This window comes from Mycteria americana, chromosome 7, assembly GCF_035582795.1.
Source record: "Mycteria americana isolate JAX WOST 10 ecotype Jacksonville Zoo and Gardens chromosome 7, USCA_MyAme_1.0, whole genome shotgun sequence".
NCBI classification, from domain to species: Eukaryota; Metazoa; Chordata; class Aves; order Ciconiiformes; family Ciconiidae; genus Mycteria; species Mycteria americana.
The window spans coordinates 66,894,440-66,908,905 of record NC_134371.1 but is presented as its reverse complement, the minus strand read 5'-3'; the positions used below and the strand labels follow the sequence as shown (position 1 = coordinate 66,908,905).

The 14,466-nt window shown below is 39.5% G+C and overlaps 1 protein-coding gene across 9 annotated transcripts in view; it reads right to left on the bottom strand.

Annotated features, from left to right (window-relative positions):
- PATJ (PATJ crumbs cell polarity complex component) overlaps positions 1-14,466 on the bottom strand; it is a 166,614-nt gene that overhangs the window by 86,999 nt on the left and 65,149 nt on the right. For all 9 annotated transcript variants that reach the window (XR_012776642.1, XM_075508878.1, XM_075508879.1 and 6 more), the window contains 5 exons: positions 13,317-13,388; positions 12,282-12,459; positions 11,249-11,359; positions 9,717-9,794; positions 6,482-6,599 (listed from right to left, as the gene is read on the bottom strand). Coding sequence is in view for 8 of the 9 variants with exons in the window: in XM_075508878.1 (XP_075364993.1) it covers positions 6,482-6,599; positions 9,717-9,794; positions 11,249-11,359; positions 12,282-12,459; positions 13,317-13,388 (557 nt within the window). In the remaining variant the exon portion in view is untranslated. The remainder of the gene's footprint in view (positions 1-6,481; positions 6,600-9,716; positions 9,795-11,248; positions 11,360-12,281; positions 12,460-13,316; positions 13,389-14,466) is intronic.

Below are 14,466 nucleotides of genomic sequence, written 5' to 3'. Positions count from 1 at the left end.
GCTGATTACAAAACTTACATATTTTAGCTAATTATGGGTCAGAGCAAGAATGGGAAAAGAAGATTAGCAGTACAGAGTCATATTAAATAGAGATTAACACAGAGCTAAAAAATGAAAGTCACTGCTCTATCCGTCTAATCCTGACTCTTGCATGATCTTTGGAAATCCACTGTACTAACTATACTTGTTACTGTATTTAAGAAAATTAAATATTGCAATTACTATTTTTTCAACATTTTATTTTCATAAAGCTTGAAGCATTTTTCCAAGCTACATCTTACTCTTTGAACATCATCTCTATTTGCTGTTGATTGCAGTGACATCTATTGGAGAGGCAGTGTTTGGCTACACAAGCTGCCTCACCTGAAGATCAGTTTTTGGGTTCCACCCCCCCCCCCCAAATTGAAATAAAATTAAGAATTGCTCTTCCTCTGATTTAGCACAGCTTCACATAAAACAAACTCTAAACAGTCAGATTCTCAAGAATTATATATTTATCAGTGGTTTTGTTTTTATTTAGTTATTGCTAATAATTCTGGCATTTTTCCAAAGTGACAATGATCATTTTCCCATCTTCGCCCACAGCAGTACATAGACACTTCCTGAGGTCATAGTTTTGCACCTGAAGCACACCCCATATATACTTGGCTATATCTTCCATAAAGTCTCAACTGAACTCTATTCCTTTTTTTCATCTTTTGTTTTTAATGAAAGCTACCATCCCCTCACGTGCATACGGCTATCACCGACGCTATGGAAGCTGCTAAAAACCTTAGGTATGATGAGGGCACTCTGCTCACATGCCCAAGCGCTTTCTAACCCCAACTCAACCCTATCTAGACAACAGGCAGTGTGGGTTTGTTTGAACCAACCTACACACGCGAGCACACGCACACACACACACACATACATTCACCTCTCTTGCACCCTGAGCAGCCACAGATTTATCACAATGGGGAACGCAAAGTCAAAACACTAGAGAAGTTTTAAAATCTCTTGCTTCGGTAGAGAAACCACCATTCCTCAAAAAGCATTTTAGGAAGATAAATCATTATGCTTTCTTACAGCTTCATTGATTTCTCCATTATCTAGAGACAAAATAAAAGAAAGGGGGCATTATTATCCCCTTATTAGATACAGTTAAATATCCTTGCAGACAGGAAGTCTGAGTACAGCAGTATCTAGTCCATTATCTTAGCCACCTTTCACAAATTTTTTATTATCATCTATTTTTATTATTCTAAACTTATTTGAAACGAACCAGATCAATCTCAGTCAACTAACTAGACAAAAGATTTTACTAAAAAATATAACATCAATTGAAATTAAGGATTCCAAGTTCTTTCAACAGTTGTCTTTTTAGCTTTCTTATAATGGTTTTTAAGGTCTTTCCTATCTAACTTATACTTTTGTGATTGAGTTGAAGCAATCATATCTAAATTGTACAGTTATGAATGCCCCAAGGAAAACCTTACAAAACACTCCATTACAAACTACTCTGCCCATCCATTTCCTCTGCTTCTTTTTACTACTAACCCCTCATTATAGCAATAAGCCGCAACAGGGTGCACATTAGTCTATTAGCAGATTCTTAGTGCACACCTACAGCCATCCGCCACTAAAGGAAAACACACCAATGCCTATTCATGCAGCCTGTAGCACAGCTGCTTGCAAGTACAAATAGCTCCTTTGTACGCTCTCCCCTCCTTTTACTTGTTTTGATTAAAAAAAAAAAAGATCCTATTCAAAACCTGATGTTTTTAAGGTTTGGGAAGCCTAAAAAACCTCTTCATGGAGAGTGACCTCCTCCAAATAACCTTTGCCATGGAGGAAGCATTTTCAGCGTGGGGAGAAAAAACTCCAAACCGATGTTGTAACATTTTCAGGCCTGTAAGATGAAGCCTTTTGAAGGCTCCTTTTGCAGCAGGATGCACACGCTGTGAGTTTTACAAAATTATTTTAAAGCGTAAACTGAAAGCCTTAAAATGGCAAAGTCAAACCAAGAGTAAACACAAACCACATCACACAGGGTTAGAGCTGAATACTGATAAAGATTTGACAGTATCACTAGAAGAAGAAATAAAACAAGAGGAAATGTTATTTTCAACTTGCCTTCAAAGTCTAGCAAAAAACTAAGAACTTAGAAAATAATATTGGAAGTAATGGTGGTTCAAATGAAACTCAAATATAAAGAGAAGCAGGTCTGAAACTAAGGGTCTTGGGTGCAAGACGACACATTTGAAGAAAAACGCCTGGAACTTCTTTAAACTACTTAAACCACAGAAACATGGAGCATGTTTGGAGTTTCTCTAAACCAAGAGCTACCTAGTAGTTCTATCTCCAGCAAGGATTCACTCTATTTGGATCAAACGCAACTTTTGAAAAGAAAAGTCAGAACATCTACAAGAAATGACTGTTACAAGTCAGCAATGAAACCTACAGTTTCAGTGGTGGAAAAGCAGAAATAAAAGGGAGCATTGCCAACAGGCAAGTGGACTTAGATCCCACAGGGGAAATTAAATCAATACCAACAGGTTATTCAGCCACTTTAAGGGGAAAACAGATAAAACATGGAGACTGTGAAGCAGTATGGATGGGACAGAAAGGAAAGAAAAATTTTCTAAGTATGGCAGGAAGACTAACAATGCTTTGCTTTCATTTTCAGTATGGGGAATATGGAGACATATTGAGACGTATGGAGACATCTCTCAATATGGAGACAAAAGATGAGAGCATGGGTCGAAAGAAGTGACAAGCAAGGAGAAAAAATGTCAAGTGGAGCAAGCAAAGTATTTCTGGAGTATGAAAGAAATTGAAGAGCAGGTTTGTGACACTGCAGTTGTATTAGTAAGAATGTAAAAAATAAAGTAAAATCCATCAGGAGCACAACCAGAGGACAGATTTAACAGCTGACCCACCTCAAAATGCCCACTAAGGCCTTCCACACTATTGGCACAGATTGAGAGCTACCAGAAGTAAATGAAAGGAGAGGCTATGATGGGAATTTACCTGAGCTGACACCACTTCTTCCTTTTAAGATACCTGATCTGCTAAAGACAGAGGACAATAAATCTAGTTTACCTGTTCACTGAAGCTCAGAAAATTATTAGTTAAGGTTACAAAACCAGTAGAATTAGTAGGATAAGTGGGTAAGGAATAGACCAATAGGAACATGCAAATGGACGGCATAGAAAAGGCAAGTACTGGCCTGGACTGCGATTTCTGGGAAATGTGCTCAAGAATCAGGACAGAAGTTATGAACATCAAGTAGTTCACAAAAACAATACTCTACTGGAATTTACAGAGAAAACTTTGGGTTTCAAGTGATCACAGAAAAGAGACTCTGTAAAAGCCCATTTCACAGCTGCCGAGATGCTTAATATCATTAAGTACAGTTAGATAATTTCTAACATGCCTTTTACTTTACTGAGGTACAAACTTAGTTTAAGCTTCCTTAGCCTGTTTTTTATTTTAAAGAAACAGAATGAGGTGGGGAAGTATGAAATGGAAAATGCATATCTTGGTTTGCCAAGATTCATGGGAAAGATGGATATTGCAAAACATTCAACTTCAGTCAGTAGAATGGGTAGAGAGAAGGAGATAGAATACAATAGACTCTTTCAGTTGGAAGGGACCTACAACAATCGTGTAGTCCAACTGCCTGACCAATTCAGGGCTGACCAAAAGTTAAAGCATGTTGTTAAGGGCATTGTCCAAATGCCTCTCAAACACTGACAGGCTTGGGGCATTGACTACCTCTCTAGGAAGCCTGTTCCAGTGTTTGACCACCCTCTCGGTAAAGAAATGCTTCCTAATGTCCAGTCTAAATGTCCCCTGGCACAGCTTTGAACCATTCCCATGTATCCTACCACTGGATACCAGGGAGAAGAGATCAGCACCTCCCTCTCCACTTCCCCTCCTCAGGAAGCTGTAGAGAGCAATGAGGTTGCCCCTCAGCCTCCTTTTCTCCAACTAGACAAGCCCGAAGTCTTTAGCCGCTCCTCACAGGACATTCCTTCCAGCCCTTTCACCAGCTTTGTTGCCCTCCTCTGGAGGCCTTCAAGGACCTTCACATCCTTCTTAAATTGTGGGGCCCAGAACTGCAGGCAGTATTCAAGGTGAGGCCGCACCAATGCTGAATACAGCGGGATAATCCCCTCTCTTGACCGGCTGGTTATGCTGTGTTTGTCACACCCCAGAATGCGGTTGGCCCTCTCGGCTGCCAGGCACGCTGCTGACTATTGAGCCTGCTGCCAACCAGCACCCCCAGATCCCTTTCTGCAGGGCTACTCTCCAGCCACTCCTCTCCCAATTCACACTTGTGCCCAACATTACTCTATTCTAGGGGCAGAATCTGGCATTTCGACCTGTTAAATTTAATCCCATTAATCATAGCCCAATGCTGCAATCTATCTAGATCTCTCTGCAAAGCCTCCTGTCCCTCAAGAGAGTCAACAGCACCTCCCAGTTTGGTATCATCAGCAAACTTGCTAATGGTGCATTCAACTCCTGCATCCAAATCGTTGATAAATATATTGAACAGAACTGGCCTTGGAATTGAACCCTGAGGAGCACCGCTGCTGACTGGTCGCCAGCCAGATGTAGCCCCGTTCGCTACAACCCTTTGAGCTCTGCCCTTCAGCCAGTTCTTCAGCCAGCACACCGTAAACCCGCTCATCCCACAGTTGGACAACCTGTCCAGAAGGATGCTGTGAGGGAGAGATTCATCTGAATAGATCTGCTTGCTGCTGCCAAATCTGGTAGGACTGATGAATTTAATATCAGAAGTAGCTTTACCTTTTCAGCTATTAGACTCAGCTGGCAATATCATTAGGGATGGCAGAACAGCTAAAAGATGACCAAGCCCATCAATAAGAAATTATTTCTGTGCAAAGTATTAACTTAGGTCTAGCAAGCACTCGGATTGAGGCATATCCTAATTAGAAACTCAGGTCTCAGGCTACTTATCAAATATATCCTTTAACTGGGATTTATAACTTTAATAACAAGCTGAAATCAGTTTGCTACAATTGGAGGTTTACAGAGTTGGTTTGAAAGCGCAAGATATATTCAATCCAACAACCAGAGAGTCTGCAGTCAAATGCTCTTCCTGACTACCACTCCCTACATAAATACTGAAAAACCTTCTTGAGGTAGCTATGTTGCATACTTCAAACAGATGACATGACAAACTCAGTAAGGGGGAGTTCTAGAAAAATCGCAGTTGGTTCAAGAACTCACAGCTTTCAGTTAAAGCAACAGAGGCAGAGCTGAACACCCTGCTTCTGTGCCCCCATTACTGTTTCCATGAGAACAACCTTCCAAAATCCTTCTCGCCTCCACCAAAGCAGTCCTTAAAGTGACAAACCAACCAAACTCATTAATTATCTCAGCTTCAATGGCGTGCCATTGCCAAGGAAATCAGCAAGAGCAGCTGGAAGAGCTTTCCTACCAGCAGGCCCCAAGTTAAGAGCTTCCACCCTGAACAGGAGCCATGGTCACTTCAAGGTCAAAAGCTACAAAGGCATCTCTCTGCTTTGGCTTACCCATAACTAGGACAAACAAAAACCCCTGCAAGACAAAAGATGATGAGAAAAAAATCACCGTAGCAAAAAAACCAAACCAAATCCCAACAAAACCCCCACATCTGTGCTGATTTGGTACAAGACAGTGTAAAGAGAAAAAAAATAAAAGGTAACTAATTTTAGAAAATAATTTAGGACTCCTAACTGCAATTTTGGTATTCCTAAATGTTTTATTGTAAGACAAGCTATGGGTAATAATAGTCCATTTATCCAAAGTTGGAATTAGCAAAGCAGTATGCTGGAATCAAAGTCGCACTGCTGGAAGCTCTCAAGGTGCACTGCATCCTACTCTTTAGGTCCCTACTCTTCCACAGAGTGCAAATAGTCATAATTCATTGCAAAACCCAGAACTGGACAATTGCAGAACCTTTCCCATAAAAGGTGCTACAAAAAAAGTGGATCCTTTGTTTCAGTAGTGTACTGAGGCAATAAATCAGCAGATTTTTCTTTTTAAAGGAAAATTTTTTGCTTGAAAAGCATTGTCTGAAATCAAGTGCAGGCTTTTCTGGACAAGGATTATGCACCAATGGTTCTCAACCTATGCCTCCTCAACTACCACTGCAATTACAACAGTAAAGCGCAACATCTGCCTTTCACTGCTGACATAACTGCCAAAGCAAGTCCTCTAGACATTGCTTAGACATTTTTAGGCTGAAAATAAACAGAGCCCTTCCCACATCTCTTCAGAAGAGCTGAGCTCTAGGAGCCTGGCTGGGAAGAGAAGACTATCTGAGTTACAAATCAGTAGCCCTTGGTAAGAACAAGTTTGAGGATTAGATGCTATTGCCCCACTGAGCACTACTTCCCATAATACAAGCAATAAATGGCATACATTTATCACAACCTGACTGTGTTCCATAAATGTAATCTGATGTAATGATTGTGGCACGACTCACTCTCTGCACAAGCATCCTCATCCTCCTCTTCATCCGCGTTAGCTTCCTCTGCATGCAGCCTTTCAAGTGCTCTATAAGGAGGTGGCAGTTTCATTGGAGGTGGAGCCCCATATTTTCTCTAATGGATTCAAAGACAAATAGTTACAAGTTTTGTAACCTCCATGCACAAGAAAAAAAATCCTGTTGTCTACTGCACTGTATGTGTACATACACAGCACTTAATTACATTGATAAATTCTGCAGCATAGGCTTTTTATGCAAGGAATCAGAACAAGAAGTGACACTGAACATCAAAAAAACCCCCCAACTGTGCATGTACATTTACTTGTTGAAAAAATATTTGTGTATCATCATAAACAGGAAAGTGTGAACATTAATCAAGGGTTAAAAATAAACATTAAATTATACCCCATTTCTCATTAGAGATTCAAGAACAAAATTGTCTGGTACTGATAAAAGTCAAACTTTTAAATACAAAATAAGAACTCAATCTTCTTAGTGCATCTACAAATATTTAAACATAACAGTTCACCTATATTTTTGGCTTAAACTTAAAAAGAATTTGAATGATAACTTACAATAAAATTCTATTACCTCACATAAATACAGGCAGCTCCTGTAATGATGCATATAGCGGCGCATAGCAAGCATAAAGAATAGGCTCCGAATCTAATGAAAACAGCCGCTTGTTCGTCCGAGCAACTGTTTTTATAGCTCTGAGTAACTGGATCATGCCTTAGTTTGCTACGTGATTTCACTAAATTATGTTCAACCGTATCCCATGCAGCCCCACTACTAATAGCAGGATGCACTTTAGAAAGGGAACACTGAGTACGATATGCCATTAGAGCAACCAGAATGCCCGTAATGAATTTCTTCTATAGCTGGGAATTACAACTCAACACCCAAACATCAAACCCAGAATAAAATTTTTCACTGTGTACAATGAAAGCTGAACCTGCATATGGATTTCTAAAATCTTGAAATCTTAAATTTTAATCTACAAATCTTAAAATTTGTATAGAATAGTCTAACTATCAAACTGCAATGCAAGCTACACAGAAAATTTTGTGAGATAAGATATACATCATCCCATCCATTTAAAAAACATTACAGGAAAGTGCTGCATTGAAGACAGCATAACAATAATAAATGAAATTAATTCAATCCAATAGTAGTAAGAGCACTTGGAAAGGTGACAGCTGTTTCCCCAAAGTATACAATACACCAAATACGCCTCCCACTTTTTGCTTGACGCCAACACAGGTAGAACTGTGCAAAATCCAGAAGATGCAGGAAGCGTGAGAGGGCTCACGTCCTACATTATCGGGCAGGTAAAGACTGAAAACCTGCAGCCCCACTTTCAGTTGCCTATGACAAATCAGTAGTATCACTCTAATTTAGTAATAACTCATAGTCTAAATGTTAACCCTTTGGCTCTTTAAGACCTTAAACATTTGTTAGAAAGTCTGTGTGAAATTAGATGAGACACTTAAGCTTATCCAGCAGTTTGCTACGGCTCAGAAGGACAAGCTTCTCTCATCCCTCCTGACCCGGTAAAAAGCCAGATGAGTAAATTGTGCCAGCGTACTCCATTACACCATGTTTTTGTATTAAGACAGGTCTTTCCAGCACAGAGGCAAAAGCACAGTTTACATATTAACGTTATTTTGCTGGTTGGCTATCTGGTTTGTCCACAAGAAGCTCAATTGTTTTAAGTGGTTTTATACAAATTACTTCAAGTGATCATTTTTAAACAAACATCAATAGAGGAGGATAAACACCAACAAATCAGAGAAAACCTTCAGTATTGAAAAGATAATTCATCATACAGGAAAAGGTAGATTTTCCAGCTGGATGTGGCTGCTTTCAAACCAAACTCTTTTGTGACACTTTGAAGACTGGACTAGAAATATCATTGATTCCCCATAGGGACACGGACTAGTAATCCACTAATAGCAACTCTTTCCAACTCAGAGATGTCCCTACTGTAGCACAGTATGACTGCTTTGTGAATCAATGTTCAAAGCTAAAAAGGAGCTACATATTTATGCACTGAAGCTCTTCTATATTCCACCCACCAGTTTACAGCACCAATAGATGAAAAAGGTTTGAAAAAGATTAGGCTCCCTCTTTAACCTCCGAACGCTATAGAATGCAACACACTGGAGTCCTAGAGATTAAAGGCAGCATGTTGCAAGAGGATGAGCGCTTTTGAGATTAGAAATATAGATAACAAAACCAAGAAAAGGGGATTGTAACTGCTTCATTATAAGTATTATCCACTGGCATGAAAGCATGACTTCAACACCTTTCTTTATTTTTTTGAATAACCGAGCCTCATAGCTTCTGTATCTGACAGGATCTGAAAGGAGTCTTACAAAAACTTTTGGAGGCACGAGGGCCTTCTCAGTTATCCACCACACACCAGACTACTGAGTAGGATCAAATGAAAAGTTCATCGTATTTGTAGTTGGCACGTTAAACTGCACCGGGCAAAAGTTATTGTCTGCACTAATTCTGTCTCTGCTCCTCCAGTTCTGACACCCTCGAAGTACCTGACCTACACTCATCAGTCAGCACAGTTCCCACAGGAAAATACCTAGGCCATTAGAGCAATCTGGCTGGGAATGAGAAATTAAATTTTTCCCTTATTGCAGTGATTAAAACAAATCCACTGGTTTAGACCAAACAGATTTTTTCTCTCTTAAATCTGCTGTGAAGTTGCTGGAAAGTTCCTGTGCAGTAACTGCTTCACAATTAGCTGGCCAGCTACAGATCACTCGGTCATTTCCTTGTTTTACACAGCAATAGGAAATGTAGGAGACTTAGTGGATTTAATTATCCTATAACATGATTTTACTGAATTTCAGCCAGCCTCACATTAAGGATATCATCTGTGTACCTGTTATTATTTCTCTGTTTCTACTGAACAAAGAGAATCAATTTGTCTCCACATGGAGCAAAGCAGGTACTTCCAGAAAGATGCCAGTGAAGAGCTGCAATAAGTACAGGGTTTCAGCACCCAGGGGAGACCCACAGACCATTTGTCAGAAAACAGCCTTGTATTTGGCAGAAATTTGGCAAAAATTACTTGAATCAAAGATATTTCAACAAAACACTTCAATTTCATTTCAGACTTCGGGGGGGGGGGGCTTATCACAGAGTTATAATGCATGCTATTATACCATTTGATTTAGTAAAACCTGGGTGTAGCATTGAATGGAATAAATACCTTTTCACTCTTATTTTCTTTGTCTGCATCCTGATCTTTGCTGACTTTGATTCCCTTAGGCTGTACAGCAGAAACCACCTGAAAAACAATGCATATATTACACACATTAGAAAGAGCATTATAGCCGCAAAACAAACACCCAAAAGTTAGGTAATGACAACAATAAATCTACCAGTGCACTCTTCATTTTGCCCCATGTAGAAGGGCATTGCAGTGCAGTCTTTAAATTACATTCTTTTACTGAATTTACAAACGTTCTCTACTTTTTTTAGTGCTCACTGTTCGATATCTAGCCCCATCTCTTTATTCAATTAAACATTACTCTCAAGTCAACAATATGGATGTACATCCTTGATACAGAGCTCAGTATGGGCTCCTGAAGTGTCAGCTCTTGATTATTCAGATAGAGACCAGTGTCCATGCACACAGACACCTTATAAAAGAGCACGTTTAGCCTCCAGGTAATATTCCTCCTCTTTGCTGTTCTTTATTCTTTCAAAAGGTAATATATTTCCACTCCTCTGGCAGCACCTTATTTTGGTGAATGGGAGTTGGGACTGTGCACCACTGCTGAAAGGCTGTGAATGTCCAGTCTCCTACAGCCTACAGTTCAAAGCAAAGCAACTCAAATTTCACATTATCTGTCTTTCCCTTGATCTCTCTAGATTGACTAGGAAAGCGAGGGTCAGAGATGCAGCTGAACACTTGAATGTTCTGACAGTGTTTTTGGATCTTTTCTGTGAAAAGCAGATAGAGAAAGGGAGCCAACTCAGTTACCATCACTGTGATTTTTGCCATCACTGCTTGAGCACCTTCTCAACATAGCTGGTGAAAGTCTTAATAGATTTTGAAAGACTCCCTGGAGCACTGGAAAAATAATGGACACAGTTGTGCCAGATTTGTCTACAGTTCTCAAAAAGGTTTCCTCAGGTCTACTAATCCACCAAAATTCTCAATTAAATTGTCAGATTATACTGAAAGTACATAGAAGTCTTGAGGGTTTTGTGTGTACGTCAAGGCAGGCAGAATTGTATGCCTTTTCTTACTAAGGCATTAAAAGGTTTCTTGCCTTGGCCTTGCAGATGAGGAGACATCTAAATCTCTTGAAACTCAACTTGCTCCCAAATAACTACTTCAGGTCCCTTTGATGACATATTTTACACAAGTTGCTAGTGTGAATCTGGCTAATTTTAATCACACTTTTGTTCATTTGGATAACAGAGTATATTTTTAGATTATGAAATATGAACAAATTAAAATACACAGGGCCAGACTCAATTACACAGGTGGGAGAAGTGAATTAACACCTAGTCAACAGATTTACATCTACTTGATTTACATCAGAGAAAACAAGGTTTCAAATCAGGCTAGACAAGTAATCAATCAATCACGTGCTCTATAAGCAGAAACTCTGACAGAAAGGATGGAGACAAAAATTGATGGAACTTGCTGAAAGGAATTTAGGCAAGTTTAAAATAAGATGCATATTACACATTTATTAAGTTTTGGAATAAAAATAGAAATAAGCTTACTTTTGGTATGTTAGACAAACCCTGAACTACAAACACGACAGGATTTCCCGCGTTCTTGATAGCTTCTACTGCTTCCTCATGTGTGGCGTTTTGTAGGTCTATCCCAGAAACCTAACAAACAATGTTTATTTTTATTAGGTAGCTTGTCTTTGGCACAGAGTCATTACAAAAGATCACACACATTTGCAGAAGATTAGTGCGTCTGAGGAAGGTACCAAAAGAGGTCTAGAGAAACTATTTGTAAAGTATGTTTCCATGATGGTTTAAGGAAAAGTGTATTACTTAGTATTCATAATTAAAAGATGGCCATATGTTTCCCAAAGCAATTCTTCTAGATAAAAACATAAGGAATAAGATTATCAGAGAGTGCCTGATATAATGGTAGGTATAATACAACTCTTTCAGATTTTACCTGTTTGTGAACTAAACCTGTTTTGAAACAATTTTTCAAAACATCACACACAACCCTAAAGCACAATACAATAGCAGCATTATCTGCTTGGGAACTCAGACTCAGAAGTATTCATCTGGAGAAAAATGAGTAAAAAATCAACACGGAGCCAGAGATGAGAGCCAGGAATGGCATTCTCCCCTACGGCACCGGCCAGAATCAGGGATTTCCCCCAAATAGTAGTTAATCAGACTAACTACTCCAAATTCACACACACAAAATAACACCCAAATTTCAGTATGAAGAATCTATGTTCTTCTATATATTATAACTTATGCTTATAAAAGTATGCTATAACTTATTACTCATTTATATGGGAAGAGGGCACTCTCATTTTTTTTCCTTTCCCCATCAGATACCAGGACCTATCTTTTCTCAAATATAGAGGAGAATGTTAAAAGAGCTCCATAGTCAGACCTTAAAAAAAAAGAAAAGATCACACCAGGGGCTTCTTTTGGTTTTCAAAACAGTGCAGTCAATACTTCATGAAGTGGTGGCAGTATTTTGTCCCTCTCTCCTCCCAAAGCTGTTTGAGTCAATCTTTATTTCTTAGAATGAAAAGGTAGGTTTATCTGCATTTACCTCAAGTATTTTATCTCCAGTTTTTAAAGCCCTTGTTCTTCCTGCTGGGCTGCCTTCCAAAACTTGTTTGATAAAGATCCCTTTAAGTTCTTCTCCATTCTTCAGGCGCTTTATGACAGTTTGTCCACCAACAATACTGATTCCAAGAGACACGTGAGGGTCTCTAAAGATCTCAACACTGAAAAAATACATGCGGTAGTTTAACAGCTTGAAACAGTTTTTTAAACTATAAATGCAAAGCCTTAAATAAACGTAAGCTTCTGGTCTTTCAAGAAGATTTAATAGAGTAAAGGGATAAAGTCAGAAGCCTAAGAATGCTCTCAACAGAGTTGGCTTTTTACCCTGAGTAGACCTCACCCTGCAAAAAGAACAAAATTCTGCTGCCAACCTATGCCCGCTGGCATAGGCTTTTATTTCAGAGAAAGTCGGGGTAAAATAGGCAGGTCTTCAAGTAAACAGTCATCCTCTTTCAGTTTGAACAAATTGTCTGGAAATGGCAAACACTGCAGGTGGCATGCTAGACAAATAATAAAGGGTTTCATACAACTTTCTGAACACTGACTTCAGTGTATCAGATGCATATTAATCAAGTTAAGCAGAAATTTTCTGATCATATTTTACTTAGGACCATAAAAACAATTCACCTAAAAATGTTAACAATACAACAATGATGTGGCTAAAACTTGGCTTGACAATTTGGAATTCTGCCATTAAGTTTAGCAGAGAACCCATAGAAAAGGAGACAGCAGCACTATATGCATTGTTCACACCTAATAGTTATTAAATGAGCAAGAACTTGTAGGTCATCCACAACGTAAACCCGCCAAGCTTTCCCAAGTCAGCTGTATAAATAGAAGGCATAACTCTGTTGAACATCTGTTAAAAATTCACTGTATCTAAAAAAGCCCAAGGTACACAAGTACCTTAAAGTTATTGGCAGAGGAGGGGAGAAAAAAACCCACGAGTACTAATCGGGCTCACAGAAAAACAGACATAAGGTAAATGGGAAGAAATAATGTAGTCATATGAACATACGTCCGTGGTGGTCCCCAGTGGCTGAAGTTTGGAGTTTCTTCTCCTTCTCCTTCTTCTCTCTCAGGTAATTCACTAATTGGGGACAGAGGGAGGGGAAGAATAAAAAATCTAAAAAGGCATCACCCATGCCAGGTCGCAATTCCTTGCGTGTTTTGTATCTGGCAGTGAGACAGGAACGCCGTCTCACACTGTCCAGTTTAAACCAAATGTGCAGAGTCAACAGACGAGACAGGAATTTTTATATTTAGGTTTAAATGTACTTAAGGAATGCTCCAGAAATAAACATGATGGGCAGACCAAATTTATAAGCTGCTCTGAGATATACAAATCTGCACGGCATTTACTCATTCGAAATGACTATTTAAGCAATTAACATTTACTTTCTGATAAACATACTGTGATTCTTATAGAGGGATATAAACATGATAAAACCAGTGTAGCTGACCAGAAAGCAGATCATGATGCAACTGGGAGAACAGATCCGGTGTGTTCCATTAAACACCCCAGAACAAGGTGTTAATTAAACTTTTATACTATATGTGACTCACCTCTTCACAGAATAGGAACGGAAGTATGGAATTGCATGCCCCCACAGAAAGGTTGAAACAATACATCCTTGCACACATTTACTGTAGATCCTGAGAGCTGTAAATGCTACTCTCAAACTGCAAAAAGGAAGTAGGATGTTGTGTGCTGGAGAAATAATCCCCTCACCCTATTGTTGAGCTGCTTTCCCTCTGAGGGAAGATTACGGATGAATTAGGGAAGTAGTGAGGATTTGAATCAACAGGCCCCAAAAGCAGATCCACTACCCACTTACCCAAAACTGGTGGGAAAAGAATGGGACACTTGACAGATTTGGCAAATATCTACAACCAGTGCCAACTCAAGGTTTCTCAGCACCACTGGCAAGACTAAAATTTCCTGCACAGGCCTGAGAGGCATGGCTGAACTGCTCTTCCCAAAAGGAAGAAAAAAGGAAAGGGAAAACCAAGTGGACAGAGCTATGATAAGGAGCTAAGGGGAGAGCTCCTTAAGCAGTAATGACCAAGGCTGCTGGTAAAGGCTACGTCCCTCTCCTCCAGGCCACATCCATACTCCCCTCACTGCGGAGTAAGTGAAGTAGGTGGCAGAGCCATTCGCACTTTTC